Source organism: Calidris pugnax, unplaced genomic scaffold (genome assembly GCF_001431845.1).
Source record: "Calidris pugnax isolate Ruff unplaced genomic scaffold, ASM143184v1 scaffold32, whole genome shotgun sequence".
Taxonomy (NCBI): Eukaryota; Metazoa; Chordata; class Aves; order Charadriiformes; family Scolopacidae; genus Calidris; species Calidris pugnax.
In genome coordinates this window covers 1,967,849-1,988,115 of record NW_015090783.1, presented here as the reverse complement: position 1 = coordinate 1,988,115, position 20,267 = coordinate 1,967,849, and the positions used below count along the sequence as shown (strand labels likewise).

The 20,267-nt window shown below is 44.9% G+C and overlaps 1 protein-coding gene across 6 annotated transcripts in view; it reads right to left on the bottom strand.

The window, feature by feature from the left end:
- Window positions 1-6,466: 6,466 nt before the first annotated feature.
- Window positions 6,467-20,267, bottom strand: part of CCDC62 (coiled-coil domain containing 62) — a 16,155-nt gene continuing 2,354 nt past the window's right edge. For 4 of the 6 annotated variants that reach the window (XM_014962383.1, XM_014962407.1, XM_014962391.1 and 1 more), the window contains 10 exons: window positions 19,585-19,686; window positions 18,997-19,168; window positions 18,810-18,911; window positions 17,740-17,828; window positions 16,746-16,846; window positions 15,419-16,171; window positions 11,432-11,609; window positions 10,677-10,808; window positions 8,945-9,037; window positions 6,467-6,830 (listed from right to left, as the gene is read on the bottom strand). In XM_014962383.1, coding sequence (XP_014817869.1) covers window positions 8,951-9,037; window positions 10,677-10,808; window positions 11,432-11,609; window positions 15,419-16,171; window positions 16,746-16,846; window positions 17,740-17,828; window positions 18,810-18,911; window positions 18,997-19,168; window positions 19,585-19,686 — 1,716 coding nt within the window. In that variant the 3' untranslated portion in view covers window positions 6,467-6,830; window positions 8,945-8,950. Of the gene's footprint in view, window positions 6,831-6,980; window positions 8,883-8,933; window positions 9,038-10,676; window positions 10,809-11,431; window positions 11,610-15,418; window positions 16,172-16,745; window positions 16,847-17,739; window positions 17,829-18,809; window positions 18,912-18,996; window positions 19,169-19,584; window positions 19,687-20,267 lie in introns of those variants that run through there. The other 2 variants (XM_014962398.1, XM_014962412.1) reach the window with 2 other exon arrangements.

The window sequence follows — 20,267 nt, the reverse complement described above, 5'->3', positions numbered from 1 at the left end:
GGTTAAGCTGGTGACTTGCTGTAATCCTCTTATCCCCGAAGGTTAATGAGCCTGGAGTGCCCGGGAACAGCGCAGCCGCCTCTCTCAAGGCAGCCAGCACCTCTGCAGATCCCCAAAAGGCTGGACGCAGCGAAGAGGTTGCACCCTTGACCACAGCTTGGCTGGTGAGGAGATGTGCCAGGGGTCCTCAGGGCTGCAGGCATCCCTGGGTACAACACCAAGATGATGATTTATTGAGGTTTATCACGTGCCAGAGAGCAGCAAGCCAAAGGTCTTGCAAGGCAGGGCTTGGAAACGCATCTTGCAGCGAAGAGCTGCTAAAGGGGTTATTGCATCTTATTGAGGTTGGGGGCAGTAGGGCAGACACAGCCCCCAAATCTGGATTTTCACCGCCCACCGGGTGTGGGAGCAGCACGATGCCCTCATCCCAACCCACCACCTGGTCCTAACCCATCGGTGGGAGCCAGGCTCAGCCTCACACACCATTGGGGTCAGGAGGAGGCGTTGAGACCAGGGCAGACCCCCAGAGAGGAAAAACCATCACCCCACGTCCCTGGGGACGGGAGCTCAGCCACTTGGTGCTGCCCAGCAGGGTGAGGACAGGGCTGGGATCCAGCTGGCCCATCCCAAAACCAGGCTGTAATTCCCACTGGTGCTCGTGGTTTTATTGCGTTTATTGCCCATAATCTCATTTCCAGCCCAACCAGCCAAAATGCAGCCCGGGAGCTGCTGGAGAGGCCGGTTTCATCCTCGGTGATTCAGCGCAGAGGTTTCACCTGAGCATTTGATGTCCAGCACAGAGGAATGGACCTGGGCAGGGGCAACCCTCAGCCTACCCACATGCTGCCACGATGGAGATGCCATGTCCAGTGTGGTCCCAAATAAACCACAGTGGCACCAAACCGATGCCAATCCCTCGGGGCTGCTGGCTCAGGTGTGCTTTTGGTGGCTCCAAACCCCAGCCTGGCCAGGAGGTCCCTAAAAAGAGGATGGTGGGACCAGAGATGGACATGGGGGGATGCTGCAGCCCGGGTCTTGCGTGCCTTCAGGATGTCCCTGATGGCTGCCTGGCGAAGCTGGGCCATGGAGGATGGCTCCAAAATGGGGAGACTGACCCTTGACCTGGCCTCTTGAGCATCACTGACATGTCTGGGATGGGCAGATCCTGGTTGTCACTGCAGACACACAACCAGCCTGGCCAAAACCTTCATGCCACCCGCGGATGGTTCCCCATCGCTGCCGGGGAGCGGTGCAGCTCCAGCCCTGCTGGTTGGGGGGGGGGGTCCAAACCCCAAAACCTGCCTGGCCGCGGGAGCCCACATGGGAGCAGCCCAAACACCTTACTCACAGCCCTCACGTACCAAGCCGGTGACTAAAGCCGGGATCAAAGCGCCCAAATGAAGGAGCGCAGTTTACATCCACCCTTTCTTTCCAGGCTGCTTTTAATTACAGCATGATCCTCCCCGCCCACGGCTCCCCGAAGCCCCGGCATCCCGCGGGGCCGCAATCCCCACCCGGCAGGTGGATGCTGGGTCCCAGCACAACACCACGGCAGGGGGTGATTTTCTGGCAGCAGGACATGGAGCTGGAAATCTCCCCGGCCGGGGCTGCCGGATCAGCTGAGCCACAAACGGCTGCTGCTCCGGGAGTTCCCTTCCTAATGCTTCTCCTTCCCAAATTACACCAGCCGAGCACCGCCAGGCAGGCACGCACGCTGGATTCCTGGCGGCTCCAGAGCTCATTGGATTTTTAACCTTCTTGCTTAAGAAAGCCAGGCAGGCACGCACGCTGGATTCCTGGCGGCTCCAGAGCTCATTGGATTTTTAACCTTCTTGCTTAAGAAAAGCAAAAGCTGGCTGCAAAAAAAAAAAAAGGGCAAGTTTTGCTTCCTTGCAGAGTGAGCGCCTGCTGCGGTACGGTGGCTTCCCACCTCCCACGTGTGGCTGCTCCGAGGGGGACGTCTCCATCACCCCAACACAAGCATTTTCAGGGAAAGGAGGTGACCTTCACGTCACCCACCAGCACCTGGGATCACACCAGCACCAGCAACCCCCCTCCGCACCCGCGGGCATCGCCCCGGCCTTCGCTGGCAGCAAGGAGATGGGGGTTTGGTTTTGGCAGCATCGTTCTCCAGACGGTGTGAGATCCTCGGCCAGCGAAGGCCCACGGAGGGGACATGCCCCTGGTTGTCCCCACGATACAAAGTCAACCGGCAGCCATCTCCGCTGCTGCTATAATTAGATGTAAAAGCCCAATCAATACCCAAGTACTGACATTGGAACAGTTCTGCTCTCACCCGAAGCGCCGCTACGGGAAACCACGTTAGGATAAAGCTCCTTTAGGACAGTTTTCAGCAGTCGCTGGGGAAAAAAAAATAAAAGGTCCCTTCTGGGTGGTGGATGTGACCGTCAGTGAGCCCCAGGTTTAGCTCTAATCGAGAGTGACCACCCGCTCGCCCCACACATGGCTCTGCCCCCAAGGCATCCCTGTGGCCACGAGTGAAGTCGCACCCATGTGGGGCACAAATCCCACCAAAAAGCCCAAAATGCCTTGGAAGGGCAGGAGGGAGGGAAGGACAGGGTGGCCGGCACAGGCTGCCCTTGGGCGCAGGAGGCAGCAGGGCTGCTGTGATTATTTATCAGCAGTGCCCAGTGGGAACGATTGAAGGAGACACGTCCAGAAGGAACCGGAATTGCCGGTTTTCTCGTGTTGCTCCCCAAACCCAACAAGCTCCTCTTCCTGCCCAGTGCGGCCAAGCGGCACCGTGACCCCACAAGGCCCAAAATAGTCACCTGCCTTTGCCAGCACTCACCAGGACCAAACTGGCCCAGCCACCGGGGCAGGACCAGCAAAGCAACGGAGAGAGGGGGAAAACATCTGCTGTGGATTTGCACCCCTGAAATCGGAGCGGTCAGAGGACACGTGCCGAGAGGGCACTATTATTTTTGCTGGGGGAGCGGGTGAGCCCGTCCCTCTGTCCATCCCTGCCCACGCTCCTGGAGTCACTCATTTCCCCCACGCCAGCCCCGTCGTGCCCCAGCATCACCCGCTCTGTGGGGGCCACAGGAAGGGCTGGGGGCACCCCCCGTCCACAGGGCACCACAGGGCACTAACGCATCTGGGCTTTCGTTTCACTCTGCCCCCCCCTCCCCGGGACCGGGCACCCCCGACCCCCGCGGGGAGACCCCACGAGTGACCCAAAGCCGCGGGGGGTGACACATCCAAACAGCCCCAGGTCTGGCAGGGCAGCCCGCGGTTGCCACCGGGCCGGTACGGGGAGTGGGACCGGTGGCCGTGGCAGGGATGCGGAGAGGCGCGTTACCGGGGCTTTGAGCTCTGTGACCCTTCCCAAGACTACATATTCAGCCATTGAAGCTAGAAATATCGTCTAAGAAGACACTATGGGACATACTCCAGAGGCTATGTACCCAAGCTAGCTTGTTGAATAGTGTACCCTTTTTTTTTACATCACATTAGCAGCTAAGGTATGTTACCAGTCAAGCTGTTTGCAAAAATTTCTTCCAGCCATTTGTAGATTGCCTGCCAGCCTGCTGGGATTTGGGAAGCAACCAGATTATATAGTGTCTAGTGTTTTGTTTTGGGTCTTTATTTGGGATAGACATCTAATTTGTAATTCTCTCTTCTTCTCCTGGGGAAGGTCAAACATTAAAATCTTTGTTACACCAACAGCTCCAGCAAGTTATACTCAGAGCTCAACTTCATTCATGGAACTCTGTGGTAGCTCCATTGTTCTTAACAGCTTTGCTATGTACCTAATCAAATCGTCTATGAACTAAATGAAACAAAACAGCTAGCCCAAATGTCCTGTGTATTCCGTGTTGCCATGTAACCCTAATACACAATAATTACTATTATATTTGCTGAAAATGCCTAAAAGGATTCAGGCTGGATTCGAGCAAAGAACAGGACTGAAAATCTAGTAGATAAGCAGCTCTCAATACCACTGGGCTAGATTAGGGCATATTAGCTTGGGCTCAGCACAACACTGACTGAAATGCCCGGTGAACGGGCCCGGCGCCCCCCCGAGGGTCAACCCCCGCCCGTGGGCACCGGGAGCGTCACCGCCGGGAAGGAGCCACCGCGGCGCTTTCCCTCCGCCTCCCGTTGGACCTCCCGTTTGCGACGGTACAACGGAGCCCCCCAAACCCTCCCTTCGCAAGAGTCAATGGGCAGAGAGAGCGTCCACCCTGCGGAAAGGGGGCCCCGGCTCAACAGCGGCTTTTGTTTTCTTTAATAATAACGCAGCGCGGGAATACAATAGCAAAGGCAACTCCCTGGAGGATTCCAGAAATAAGGCAGCCCGGTTTGATGCGGCCCGAGTTTCCATCAGAGCCTCAGAGCGTGCCCTCGAACGCACCCCCCCAGCACACGCAGGTTGGGGGGACTCGGAGCCCCGTCGCTGCCCCCGCACTTAAACCCTCCCTTCGCAAGAGTCAATGGGCAGAGAGAGCGTCCACCCTGCGGAAAGGGGGCCCCGGCTCAACAGCGGCTTTTGTTTTCTTTAATAATAACGCAGCGCGGGAATACAATAGCAAAGGCAACTCCCTGGAGGATTCCAGAAATAAGGCAGCCGTGTTTGATGCGGCCCGAGTTTCCATCAGAGCCTCAGAGCGTGGCAGGTAACGCAGTCGGTCTGTAACTCACTCTGTGCCCGAGTCCATTAGCCCCAACATTCCCCTTCTGCCCCCTCCATAAATCCAGGGCAGCCCCAACACAAAAGCCCTCTGCAGATCCTTGTTTCATCGCCAAAGCTCAGTTTTCCATCTTAATTTTTGAAGCCACGAGCTTTAAGTTCACACAGGGGTTCAGTGCGTTCCTCTGCCAACACTAAACCAGTTTAAAGCAGGAAGCAGAGCTCCCACTACAAATCTGCACTGGTTTCTCTGGGGTTTGACGTGGGGTGTAGTTGGTGGTCAACCTTGGGGTGAGCATCACGGTATTGCTATGGGTGGCTTTTTTAGGGGGGAATTTTTGTCAAACCCACAGCAGCAGATTTTGAGGATGGAGCCTGGAAAGTTTCTCTGCAGGTGGAAGAAGCAAATGGGCTTTAAAGGCTTGAAAGGAAAAAAACCCCGAGCAGCAGAGATTCCCTCTGGGTAACACTTGTGGGCAGGGAGGGAAAGAGTCTGGAGGACAGCAGCTACCATCAGAAATGGCCAGCTAACTTTGGGGCCATTAGTAGACGAAGCAAAGCAGGCTGTCATTTAGGTAATTAAAGAGAAAGCGGAGAATTATATGAAAGAGTTAACAAGGGGAAACGGTGGCGCGAGTGTTGTGTTTCACTGCAATTAATTGGTGGCACCTGGACAGACCCAGAGACTCCCACCCCTTCGCCACCCCCACGCAGGGAAAACGCTGGCACAGGGCTCAGGAACGTGACACTGGCCCCAGTGGCCCAAACCATCACAAACCACACAACCCAGTGGCCCAAACCATCCCAAACCACACAACCCAGTGGCCCACTCATGTCTTGGGCAGTGGGTGTCACATGCCCCAGAGAACCACCATGAATTAAAGACTAAATGTGTTGGACGGTGTCTAAAATAGGCATGAAAGGTACAGCAAAGGGATCACCTTTATTAGCTTATTTGATCTTTTAGTTAAAAAATAAGTTCAAATTGTGATAGTGGACCACATCTTGCCCAATACTCGAAGATAAAACCAGTTTAAATGGTAAAAAGCAGGTGCCGTTATGCTGGTCCCACACCTCATCTCCCAAAAAGCTGTTGGTAGAACACAGAGCTCCTGGCGGGGAGGAGCTGTTTTGCCCACCCTGTGGGTGACAGCCCTCCTGCTTCAACACCCTAGGAGGCAGTTCCTGGTTACAACACTAATTGGGAACTTCCTATAAACATTATTCATCTCTCTCCACACGGCAAGAAATCCAGAACAAACAATAAACTAACAAAAAAAAAAAAAAAGAATGCTCGGCTGTGTCATACTCTATAAATATTTCTGAGCCACCATAAAAAAAAAAAAAGAAAGCTCGGCTGTGTCATCCTCTATAAATATTTCTGAGCCCCCATAAAAAAAAAAAAAGAAAGCTCGGCTGTGTCATCCTCTATAAATATTTCTGAGCCCCCATAAAAAAAAAAAAAGAAAGCTCGGCTGTGTCATCCTCTATAAATATTTCTGAGCCCCCATAAAAAAAAAAAAAGAAAGCTCGGCTGTGTCATCCTCTATAAATATTTCTGAGCCCCCATAAAAAAAAAAAAAGAAAGCTCGGCTGTGTCATCCTCTATAAATATTTCTGAGCCCCCATAAAAAAAAAAAAAGAAAGCTCGGCTGTGTCATCCTCTATAAATATTTCTGAGCCCCCATAAAAAAAAAAAAAGAAAGCTCGGCTGTGTCATCCTCTATAAATATTTCTGAGCCCCCATAAAAAAAAAAAAAGAAAGCTCGGCTGTGTCATCCTCTATAAATATTTCTGAGCCCCCATAAAAAAAAAAAAAGAAAGCTCGGCTGTGTCATCCTCTATAAATATTTCTGAGCCACCATAAAAAAAAAAAAAGTAAAAAAAATAGTTCCTATGTCGTAACAATTACACACTTAAGATCCTTAAAAAACAAGCTAGTGTTTAACCTGAGCTCTCAGCTATAAAAATAGTTTTGGTAATCTTGGCATAATTCTATGTTTTATTTCAAGATAAAATATATTCCTGCATCGTCACAGCTTTTTGCCGCTTGAGAGTTTTTCAAACACTCACAGAACCACGGAAAAAAATTAGGGAACTTTCCATCGTAGCTGACGGGTCGATGATCTTCAGTTCTCACAATTGGAATATTCTATATTGGAAACGTCTTCACCCGCTGCAGAAAAAGTAAAGATTTTTATTGAAGTGCAGGAACATTTCCTCTGAAATACATGAAGCCATCACAGATAAGCCAATTGGCTATATAAATTTTCACACTGCAGACAATGAAAACATAGAGTTTTCATAGAGTAAAAACAGAGAGTAAAAATAGAAAGAGGAGAAAGGTAAATAAAGCACTTCACAGAAAGACAACAGTCTCACCGTGTTAGGAAATAACATCTGTCTGGTTTGTTCTGCAAAAAGGAGTGATCTTTGTGGCCTGGGCCAGCCACTGAGTCACAGTTTACGAGCAGTGGCACATGCTACGGTGTCCAAACCCAAATATATCCTTTTACTCATTGCTTTCCACCCTTGCTCTTCAGCTCTCCCCCACCCAATCCCTCCAAAGGAAAAACAACCCACTGATGAAAAGGCCTTAATCACTGTCAGCTCATTAGGAAATTAACCTAACGTTTGTCAGCGCACCTGCCCTCAAATGACTTCAAAGCAATTTGAAACAAACACAAAGCCAACCCAAATCAATTCAATCACTTCTCTACATGAAATTGCACAAATCTTTAGCTATTTCTGGGACCCGCTACCAAATCTGCAAAAGCTGCTTTGGATTTAACTGATCACAGTGATTTAGTGCCTTTTAATAAATGAAGAAAATAAGAATTATGCAGCTGCCGGTGACTTGCAGAGTCACTAATTCTTGTCATGGATCTACAGTGAACTGTGGGCACATTTGTTCCACCAGTTCTTCCTCACTCCAAGCAAATGAGATTATTTCTGTAGGCTAAGCGTGCGCCCAGCGCTCTGCTGCATCAGCATGCTGCTCAGCAATTTGGGGGATTTGCTCCTGAAACTTTTTAACGTCAGTAGTTTCAGGATGCAAGTCACGGTGCTGGCTTCCATCTATAAAACCTCCAGCCTCTTTTACCTCAGGGCTCTTTTTAGGAAAAGAAGAGCTCTCTCCATAGGGAACATTAGAGCAGAGTAAGGTACAGCATTCCAGCCACTCAGCAGCCATTTCCCACAGAAGCCCCATTAGCGTGCATTGAGCAGACCCAACTTATTTGGAAAGGAGACTTGGTGTCTCCATCCCTAATGCAGAAACAGCAGAACACAAAGGGGCTACAAACCATCACTGCTCCCCAGGGGCACAGAAGGTTTAGCTCCAGAGGGGAGAACCAGTGCATAGACTGCTGTTCGAACGCTCCCGGAGAGAAGTGAGCACCAGCTCCCTGCTGGATCGAAGTTGATCCACATGAGAAATCCAGTGCCCCACAGCTTCACACTCCAGCTTGCTGTGTAACAACTTCCCTTTGCAGACATGCACTTGGGTTGCTGGCAGCATTGGAAGATTATTTTTTTTCTCAATTTCCCCCTCATTGTTGCTAGTTCTTTTTCAGTTTCATGTAGTGTTCAGTATTTTAACTGTATCTGGTTACTCTCTTGTCCTCGGAACCAGACAACATGGTGCCTATTGCAAGTGTCCAGTCCACGTCAGAAGAACAAATAATCAGAGAATGAGAAATTTCCTGATTCAAAAAGAAAAAACAATCCGCTATGGGCAAGGCTGTTTTTTTTCTGAAACAGCTCTATTCAATAGATTTTTACTTTTGGAGCTCCAAGCCCAGGAACAATACACTACAACGGCCCTTGGCCACGACACTGAAAAACACTTCCCGGTCTTTTATTCAACAATGTTCATATCCTTGATCCTGTTATCTGTAACACACAGAAGGATTTTAACTACAATAAGCAGCGTGCAGGTACTCAGGAATGAGGCTGCAAGATCTGACTGCCCAGAGCATGAGGAACATGCTTGAGAAAAGTTTAATGATTTGACCACAGGAATGACTTGCTGCCTTCGTATTTGTTTGTTGTTACAGCACTCACAAGAGTTTTATTGGAAATGCATTCCAAGCAGTGCACTTAGAATCTTGTGTCAGACCCAGCTCAGAAGTCTGTAACTTGTATTAATAATGCAGGTGCATTTATAAAGAGGGAAACAAAAGAAAAACCCAACAACAACAACAACAAAATCAAGTTGAAAACACCCCAAAAGAAAAAGCCAACAACAACAACAAAAAAAATCAAGTTGAAAACACCTTCAATACTCACGCCGCATCATAGAGAAGAGAAGGTAAGCTTAGCATTTCTTTCTTCTGCAGCAGATAACTGGGTTCTGTGAAGAGCTTCTTCAAGTTCTGCTGTCTACATTGTAATGCAAAAACACTACATGGAAATCAAAGAACTCACATAATAAAAATTACAGAGCTGCCAGGTTCAAACTGGCGAGCAGCAAGGAGACGCTTTTTAATTCCTCCTTCTCCCTCCCCCAAGCAGGGCACAGAATCCAACAGGTACAAATACTGATTAAATTCCAAGAGTTATATTTTATATGCATTGTGTTTTAAAGCAGAGTTTAAAACAGCCTCAGGTAAACCTGGTTTTAAGCACAGATTTGTTGGCCTGCACAGATTAACTAAAACACGCCCGACAAGTTTTTGCCCAGAACCGCTCTGAAAACAGATCAAAGTTCTACAGATGTGGTTCAGAAGCTACCCCCGCCAGTAAACACCAGCCTGCTTTATTTTCTACCCACTAAAGCAACTGCTCTGAATCAGAAGTCAGTTTCCAAGCTCAAAAACACAGTTTCAGGTTATAAAGCAGAATCATGCTGGCTACGAAAGGACGGCTCGGTTCAGCTGAGCTGTGACGTGCCAACCAGTAAGCAGGAGCCAGACAGCTGATGGGGCTGGGCAGGAGCCACAAGCAGCCACTGTTTTGTAGAGAGCTTTTCAGGAATCCCTCCTACAAGCCAGCCTTTGCAAAAGACTACACTGCTGCTGTCTTTGACGCTGAATGAAATCCCGCAGATGAATTTCTGAACAACATATCCTTTCAGTTTATGCAAATGCTGGCACACAACCTTTCTACTCGGTCGGTCAGGCCCAGCACAGCTAAGGTTTCATGGCTCTGAATGTTATCAAAATTGCTTTGTCTGTTACTTACAGTACCACTGTTCTGGTCAAGTTCATCTAAGGATATAAGGAATGTAACACTTTTTAGAGAGGTAATACCTTTCAGGAGAAAGCTGAATTTCCACATGCAGCCTCATTAGGAGCCTGCTTTAACACCAAAAGTCTGAATTCTCCCTTTGTGATACATATCAGCACGAGTTTACTCATTTCTAGTGACGAGTGGTATAATCTCCTTGTCAAACAAGGTAGAAACTCTTAAGGATATTTATGAAAACAAACAAGTGACCCTTCTCCAATTACTCCTACTGTCCACGGAGTCAAGGCAGAAACTCCCTATCAGCATTCATGCTCATAAAATAAATTGCCGTGACAGCTACATACAGATTATTTTCTTTAACCATTGAGTATGTTCTTTGACCCTGCAATGAAGAAACTCAAACTATTAACCCGTAAAACCTCTAAATTATTTAAGCTGAGAGTGTAGTTTAAATTCATATACGAAGCTATTCTATATATCACCTATTTCCTATACTGTCCTCCCTTATCCAGAGTAATAAACCAGTTCTGAATATAAGTCATACTTGTGTTCGCTTTTTTCTAGACCTCCCACAGCTTGCCCCAAAATGACTTCTTCCTTCCATCTGTTTAGACACATGCAAAAGTCAAATCCTGTCACGACCTTGAGGAGCCATAAAGAATCCCACGAAAGATTTCAAGCACTTCACGCTAAGGTATGCAGGGGTTTTCTCTTTGGAGAAACATGAGGAGGATATTGATAATGTCGCAGCACAAGGCGAGCACAAGGGGAAGAATGTAACCACTGGCTCTTCCCAGCCCCCTAAATCTCGTCCCCGGGGAGTAATACACACCACATTAAGGCTGCTGCTGCTCGGGCTGCAGCGGGGGCTCGCCTGGAGGAGAGTGCTAAGCTCCAGATCAGCAACCATCTGTCGAGACTCGGCCAACGCGTGCTGCAGCTTACTTACGGGGGAATTGGTGCCCTGGGGGAGACAGAAAGTGAGTCAAAGTTACAACATTATCTTTTTGGAATATGTCAAAGGATTGTAACATACCAACAATCATCGCTTTCATTCGGAAATGCCTTCGTTCAACATATGTAACACTGCCCCCAACTCTGTCTAAATGCTGGTATTTCTAATAAACACAGAGGCCTCTCCTTGTGTCAGCTCTTTAACAGATCTTCACATGCACATGTATGTTCACACACAACAGCAGCACTTCAGTGATAAAGGGGAGAATGAAAAAAGGCATGACAAAGAGGCAAAACCAGGCAGAACAAAAAAAGAAACAATGTCCAATAGCTTCTAATAACTGTGTCCAAGCGTACTCAGATACTCTGCTTTACTGGAATTAACATATATCATCCAGCATTCATTATCCTAAAGTCTTTCACTGGTTTTTAACTCACTTATGTGAGTTAACTCAGACATATTGAGACAAGAAGGAATTATTTTGAAAAAATAATTTACCACCTTTGCTATAAACCTGCTGTCTCATCATTCAAGTCTCCGGTTCTTCCACGCCAGCAGACATTCGCTTTCCTACCATCACTCACAATTCCCCTTAAAAATTAATGAAATACGTTCTGCAATAAAACACTGACTTGGTCCATGGTAGCTCTGCAGCATCTATGTGTTGGCTTCGTCACTGAAAGGTCATTGATCTCCAGAGGGAGGTCTTCATCAGAGAATTTCTCACATCTTGGAGGTCTGTCTCCTTTCTGGGTGGATGTCAAACAGGGAGAATCCACGCGAAAAGAATTCAGATCCACATTTTCTTCACTATTAAAAAAAAAAAAAGACATTGCCAGAAACAGCACCACCATTCTTTTTAAACTTTCAAAGGAAAATCATAGGACAACAAAAATAATTATGGGCCCTGAGCCAAGAAAACCATCAAGCATGTGAGATTACGCTGTTCCTCAGAGTGGCTCTCATGTTTAACAGCTTCATTAGGTCAGTTTCATTCTCTGAGGACAACATTTTGACATTCAACCAGTTTCAAGAACAGCTACACAACCATGTGCTTCAGTATCTATTTAACCTTGTAAAGAGCACACAAAAGGCAATATCTAGTTCCTCCCAATACTCTGGTACTCTTTCTTCTCTCATACTCTACTCCCCTTTTTTTTTTTTTTTAATCAAACATTAGGCAATCTAATATTTGTAGGTGGACTTTTCAAGGGAATTTCATAGGCTTTTTAAAGTCATCATCTCGTTTCAGAGATCACAGGAGAGCTTTCCCAAAGAGGTTTTCTTTTATTTATTTTTAAATGCAGCAGCAAATAGTAAAGTGCTGTTCAGGCAAACTGTGATTAAACCCAAAACTCAGCTGCCTGACTACCATTTCAGTGTGGAGTTGAAGCCTATGATCTAATGGCGTACACCTTGCCTTGGGTTTTAAATTGATTTATCACTGGGTACATCTGAGTGTATTTAGGAGTATCTGAAAAGCAATTTAAATGACAGTTAAAGTAACAAATCATACCTTGTACATTATTCCTGACCAAAGACTGACTCAGAGCCATCCCACACTTGTCCTGCTACAAAAGGTCTTTAGCCCTTAATATCCACGTCAAACGATTGAAACTTTTCTCTTACACCTTTCCCACAGTAAAAGGTAACTTTATTATAACCCACCCTAGAGAGAAACAGTTCTCAATTTCAACTCCTTCAATTACAATTTTATTAAAATGTATACCAAATTCCTCCCTCAGCTCCAGCACCAACTGGAGCTCATCACAAATTAAGACTAGAAATAAGAAAAGCTGTAGCACGTTTGAAATTATCTGGATCACCTGTTCTTCTGGGAGCCCAGCAGCACCCTACCTGAGCCCTCTGTCCCCTGCGCTCTATGTGGCTTCTACAAAGAAACACCCTGGTTTCTGCCAGCAGTTTCAAGCTATGCAGTGTTCATTTTCAACTGTTAGTTTCCACTTCATACAGTTTTTTAAAAGTAAATAAAGTAGCAACCATCTCCCCAAAATAAACCACTTCTATATTCATCACATTTCTGAACGGAACAGAAGTACAGTGCTGTACAATACAGCACTGCCTATATTGGGTAAATAATCAAAAAACACATATATTTTAAAGAAAATACTATTTTCAAATTTACAACATTTCATTAGATGTTCTTTAGATACAACTCATTCCCTACACAGCAAGACTGTTACCAAAAGGTTTATTTTTAAGTGACATTCAATCTAAGAAAAAGCCCTTGTGAGGGATGCCAGCTCAGAAGGGTCTCTCTCTCATTTTGCTTCTCTTGTAAAACCACGGGATACAACAGGCTTTCTTTTAAGAGAGAAAAGCCCATGTTTGTGAGCTTGGAAAGGCCCTGGGGAGATGTGAGGGAACAGGCTGCCTAGAACAGGGGATGCAAGGAGATGCAATGAGCACAGCCTGTCTGGAAAAACACACAGGTTGGGAGGGAGGGGGGGACCCAAACCATTTCATTTTGGGGCAGGGAGACTCAAAGGCTCAAGGAACAGTGGCTTAATCCAGCAGGAGCACACTGAGTAATTAACTGCTGACGCTCCATCTTTAAAACCAGAATTGAGATAAAAATCCAAAGGCAGCAAATGTTGATCCAACACAAATGAAGTCACTAAATCAGAGCACACAGAAATGATTCCTGCACTACAATATTTCACAATCACTCTTGCAGTTGGATAAGGTATTTGACTGTGTTAATAGCCTTCTTGTTGGCTGTTCCAGAATTCAAGAACTCATGTCAAAAATATTTGCTGGGCTGACAGGGAGGTGCCAGCACCCTTCCCTACACACAAAATACATCATCAGCACTACAGAGCCAGCAATGAAAAACTGGAGGATCCAGATTCAAGTCCCAGAAGGAATGTTATGTTCGGTCTCTGCCACTGATGCCTTAACAAGAAGCCCACGCTGAGGACTGTGATACTACAGCCCTCCTCCCATTTATGGGGTGAGAATTTATTCCGTGGCAAATCAGAGTCAGCGGAGGCTGGAGCACAGACAGTCTGGGATTTGCACTGAGTCAATCATCCCCAATTAGCAGGGCTCCTAGCACCAAATGTGGGCATCAAGAAAACCCAACAGCTCAGAAGTAAATGGCAAACGGGGAGAGCAGCCCTTCTGTACTGAGGGATATCGGCTCTATCTGCACTGCCCAGGTTGAATTTGTTCCCTCTCCCCTAAAATCCCCTTAAGGACAAGACAAAAAAATGAAAGGAGTTTTCATGATTCAGCCTCAAAAGAGATTTGGAGGGATGGCAGTGTGTCATTTGTGTTGCTGGGGGAGTAGATAAGAAAGTTCAAGGTAGATGTTAAGGGCAGTGGAGTGTTTTTAATGATTTATGGACAGTGGAAACTAGAGAGAGTCCATACACAGTGTGAAGCTCAGCTAAGCTGTGTGGGAATGTGCCAGGACAGCATTCTTTTTCATCAGCTGTCCATTCACCTTGTTTCTGAGCAGGTCTGTCTCACTGCAGTAACAATTTCTGTAATATTTTTGTTTTAAAAGGAACACAGAATGAAAGCGTCCATAGATCAGATATTTCCATTCCATAACCTCAGTTTGTCTGGACATTGGGCAGACTTGCTGGCTAAAATTCTTAGCAGGTTTAAACAGCTGTTCATTTACTGTACTTGTCAAACCACCAGCTGAAGAGCTACTCCCCCTTCTCATCTCTGTCTAAAAGGCAGCTATGAAATTTCTGAAATCCTTCTAAAATAGAGCTTGTAAGTCAGTCAATTTTTTTGAAAGGAAATAGAGGAACCAACACAACAAATCCACAGAAAGTCAGAACTCTGAATGCCCTTGCTTGTGCAGGCATAAAACCACTTCTATAAATGTGAAGCAGCATTTATATCTCAGATACCTCCCAGTACCACTAAGACACCTGCGTATTTTTCCGACGCTTCTCAGCATTAGAAACCTCATTCTGCTCATCCCCAACCACACGCCCTTTCTCCTCCCCCAACGTAAACACAGGGATAGAGTTCCATGAAGGAAGATGCACTGGAGAGTGGACAGATTGCTGTTCTTTAAATCTTGCCATCTCATTTTCTTGCCCTGAGTGAGGAAAGCAGCCTGTGCGGAAGAGCCGTGTCCTACATTCTTGCCCAGCCACTGTGTGATTTCTCAACACAAATAACACAGCCACTAAAGCATCACACAAAATCTAGGTTTGCTTCTTGCCTTACAGAAACATCACTGTAGAAGTCCAGCTCTGGTCAGAAGATATTTTACCCACCAGATTTACAAGCGGTGTCTGGGATTTCAAAAAATCATAGGATTTTTCAAATCTGCATTTTTCTCAATTACTTTATTTGGCAAGATATGTAGTACTGCAGCTTCTCCTGCCCACGCAGCTCTTGGGGATAAGAGATGCAAAAAAAATAAATGCATAAAAATAGAAGCATGATACCTTACAGCTATTTTAACTTATTTAAATTTACTACGTTTCAAGTTGGTAGGCTAATTTTAAAACAGCAGTTACTTTACACATCACTTAAGATAATATGAATTATGGAAAGCTTGTATACTCAAGTTTCTACACAACTCCAGTTTGTACCTATCTATTTCTTAAATGTAACAAGCACGTAACCTTTTTGAGCTGGCACAATTCATCTCTTGTGCAGTCTTGAGATGGCTGCAATCTATTCCATCCCGTATACTTCCATCTCCTTTCACGGGTTTGAAAATCTTCAACCATTCTGGATCTGACACTGGCTCCCACCAGGCATCTTTTTTTATGGTGAAGTTGCTACTACTACAGGAATCAGATTCAGACTTGTGAATTGCAGCAGGAGCCTCTCTGCTTTTTTGGCCAAACAGAATTCCAGTTCTCTCTTCCCAGGTTTTATTTTCATTATCAGTTTTGTCAGATGCGACGGCGTTCTGGATCAAAGTACTTGGCGAATCTACACGAGAACTGACATTAAGCCAATGCTCACACTCAGGTAAAGATGACTCAAAGGTTTGCTGGTCTCTGCTCTCCACTCCATTCTCAGAAATTTCACTGTTTCTCAATGGCGTTGTGTTATTTACCTCACAAAATAGTTTGCTGCCTAGCTCATCGGAGCTTGATGCAACATCCTGCCTTTCTTCTTCTTCCGTAAGGACAGCCAAGACTTTCACAACTTTTTGACACCGGTTTAAGTACGCTGAGGTAGTTTCCTCCGAGTCTGATGCGTTCAGTAACAGTCTCTTATCTACTTCACACATCTCAGAGGTGATTTTTACCCTACTTTTGGGAACTTTTGCAGTTCCACACTCCTTGCATATCTCGTGGGTGCCCTCAGTCCTAACCGTGTCTGTCTCGCTGATACTCTCAGGGGCATAGAATGCCACACCTATGCTACAATGGCACGATAAAGAAAACAGTCAGAAATACTGCATTTAAAGAGCATACATAACTGTACCCAAGGTTAAAGCTCTACATCAACCCAAGGCTCTAGCCATGGTTCTGCCACAGTCCTTAGGCCAACAGGCAGCTGTGTCCTGCCAAGACCCGACAGAATTCTGCCCAGATTTGGCTGTTACTTCCCAAAATCAGTCTGAGAGTTCCCTCATGTTTTATATAGTGTGGTGATTCTGTCTGAGCCTCCAGAATGCACACCAGTTTCCTAATTTGAAAGCAAAATAAACTTTGATTTTTAAACAAAAGGAGTAGCAGGTCAGATTAACACTTCTACCACCAGTCTATTCCATTTTTTAAAAAATTCATTAACTGTCTGGCCTGCATACAACGCTTTAGTCTGTGACTGATACTCAATGGCATCTCCTGAACAAGTGAAAAAAGGTATCTGACAACTTCACTGGATATTTGTGGCTGAGTCCAGCAAAGCCATCTTGACACATCTCTTTCAGGATGTTAGTTGTGAACAGTGAAGTCTCTCTTTGAGAATAAACTACTTTAAAAAAAAATTTACCTCCTTTCATGTGACGCCTTTTCATGCTTTTGCCTTAATTCCTGAGAGCTCTCCAAATTGACATGAAGAAATTGCAAGTCACGCTGCTGTTTTACGTAGATCTGTTTAAAGATAGTAATGTGCATTAGTGGAAGTGCAGGAACATTGTCATCAAGTCCTAACACACTGCCTCTCTTCCAAAAATATCCTCAAAAACATTTTTATAAACCCATACCTGTAGTCAAACTTGTCAAAGCCTTCCAAATCTAAGGGGCCATCTCTGCATGAATGCTTTACGGCTATAAAGAGTATTTCTATTAGAAGACTGCGTGGTCTTCTGAAACAGAACCACACTGAACCATAAGCACAATATCATTATTGTTATTTGACATTTAACACATGTTCAAAGTTATGCAGAATTACAGGCCATGCAATGATGATCATAGTATTTTGCTTTCACTGCAGGGGATTTTTTGTAAAGCTAACGTAAAAGATAACACACTAGTCAATTATTTGGAATAAAAAAAAAATTGAACATGCCTTGAGAACCTCAAGTGAGCGCAGTGAAAACGCTGGTTTTAAGTCTGTCTTGAAAAAACAGATCTTTCAGGTCATCCTTCCCCTTCACCCTGTGTGAATTCACCTTGGGCCTGTCCCATTCCCACTGCCTTTCACCTGACTTCTGGAGCCTCCCACCCCCTCTCATGTACTTGTTATCTAAAGGGGGTGCCCCCACTTCACTGCTGTGAGGGTGGTGGTTACTCACTGGAGGACTGAGTAAATACAATTATACAAAAAAGGCTAAAAGCACACGTAAATACAAGGACTTCTACCACAACGTTAACCAAAATAAACCCCATTCCATACGGATCCCAGCATGGCAGAAACAGCAAATTATTTTTTTTCCCTAATTAAGAATAGCTAGATCTAACTTTTTTACACTGTTCCATGCAGATCTAATGTTACTGAAAAATGCCTTCATAATCTCTTAGCAGAAACATAATTAGGGTTGTACCTGTCGCAAACTTGATAGTTCTGTGTCAGTCCGTGCTTGTTTAGACCTGGCAAACTGAAGAAGTTGATCCTTCCTCTTTGATTTCTCAACTGTTTCAAAACATATAATTTTTTAATGACTTAAAGTGAATAGACACAAAGCCAGCACATTTGTTAATGCATATGCTGCAGTAGAGGCAGGTACCTAACTAAAAGGATTTCCTTAAGATCAACGTGATCTGTTTCCCCTCCAAATAAAAACAGCACAAAAACCACACAACAACTAAACAGATCAAGTACATTCCCTGGACTTTTCACCAGCAGCTTTATTTTACTAACAGTGATATTCTGCTTCATAGACTGATTTATTTTACTTTTTCATGTTAACATTCTTCCATGGAAAGGAAATTAAGTCATTCGTTCTAATTCATGCCTTGTATTGGGAAATACTGCCCATTGCTATTGGTTTTAAAATAACAAGACATGGGATCAATATTTGGCAAAGGTAATGAGAGATAAAAAGCCATAGGCAAGCAAATCATCTCACAGCAGAGGACATCTTTGGTCACCTAATATTTCAAGGTAAACTGTCTAAACCAAACCCATCAGTTAAAGAAAAAAACAAGAGAAAAAGTGAATTTGTAAACATACTTCTTCCATACAAAACTGGAGAGAGTGAACGGGCTGGTAATTTCATAGGGCCTAAGCTTTAGGTTTTGCGCATGGTTTCTCTTCAGTAGGTCACCACTTTCTGTGCAACCTATGTCAGAAGAGAGAACAGCACCCCCATTTATCGTATCAATACCACACGAGACATAAAGGTCTCAAAAATTTTCAAGAGAGAATCCTCTGAGCCATTCCTCCATGCATAATCATATTGGTCAACTTTACAAGACTTTATAAACTCTCCCTGCAGAGGCCCCAGTTACTGCTTTCATAGAAGAATGACACACGAAGGCATATGCTTTTATTAAACTGCAAGAAAGGCAGGTAAGAAGCTGCCTCCTTCACAGGTATTAGTGAACTGATGCTGTCTAGAAGTCTCTGTGCAGTTGAAAGCTCAGGTATGAGAAGCCACCTGCCCACACTTACCAAGCAGCGTAAGCTCATTCCTCAAGGAGATGTTTTCTTGCCTGAGGTGAATGATTTCTTCCTGCTGCTTACTATTTTCCTTTATCTTTTCATACAGGTTATCTTTAAAACAAAACACAGTATTTCCCAGAATGAAAAGGGATCATGCTGGTCTGCACTGAATTAGGTGCCCAGCATAAACATTTACCTTTCAGCTTATTTGTTTCAAGTATTAGTTCTTTCAGTCTCAGTTTGAGGTCTTGCTTTTCTTCATTGAGACTCAATTCCTCCATCTTTGCTGCACGCAATGCACTTTCCAGCATTCTGAATTTCGATGTAAACTCAGTAATGTGATCAGTTGTTTCAAGTATAACCTCGTCCTGAAATATGAAATAGAATGTAGTCTTGATTATTGTTTTACCTTCATGTACGGATTTTGACAAAACAATAGCACATCCTCCTGCAGTATAACCTCGTCCTGAAATATGAAATAGAAGGTATTCTTGATTATTGTTTTACCTTCATGTACTGATTTTGACAAAACAATAGTACATCTTACTGCCGCAGTTGTAGATATTTTACAGATTTTCTTCTGAGCTCTTGAGGAAAAAAACCCCAAAAATCAAAGCCAGGAAACAAGCTTGTTTATGAAAATAAACCAGTTTATTGTTTGTGGACCACTTTTCTCAAACAAGCCTAAGAATTAAACAACAGTGACTACCCCACTGCAGCACAGTCACCAGCAACTGCACTGCAGTTTGACCACATTTACTGCTGATGAGACAACAGATGTTACCTTCAGCTTAAGCATAGTAAGAAGCTCCTGCTCTCTTGCTTGCAGCTGGCCTGTTTTAGCAGACAGTTCCAAAACTGAGCAGTGGAGACTTTGGTTTTTCTCCTAGCGAGCAGAAATAAAGAGTGTCAGCTCTTACTTCAGTGATTCAAAGTTAGTATTTTTCCAGTAAATGTTTGCACAGCTTTATTTAAACATCATGAACGGCAATCTGGAATTCAGAGGGTGCTGTGAAGATCTGGAGAAAAGAGGACCAGAGTAAAAATTTTTCCTCAATTGTCTACAACTAAATTTGCTTCCAATCAAGGGTCTTAATATTCTGCATGTCTTAAATCAAGCTGATTAGACAGCCGAAAACGCAAAATACTGCTTCACTGTATTGCATACAGGGAGAAGAATTATCCCAATAAACATATCATTGCCAAATCACTTTAAAAAAAAATCTAGAACTCTTGAATACCAATTATTTTCATACCCTTAAATTGTTCTCAGAATGTTACAGCTCACCATAGTAATCAAAGCTGTAAATAAAACTTTCTGGAACTTCCCAACCAAGTACCAGTACTGGGGGCCAGCACTGCCTTTTGCCATCACAGTGCCTGATGGTTTTGGAGGCAAGCTGGTTCTAAGCAGTGTTCTCCAAACCTAACCAAACAAACAGAAAACTCCAAATCCTAATTTAGGAA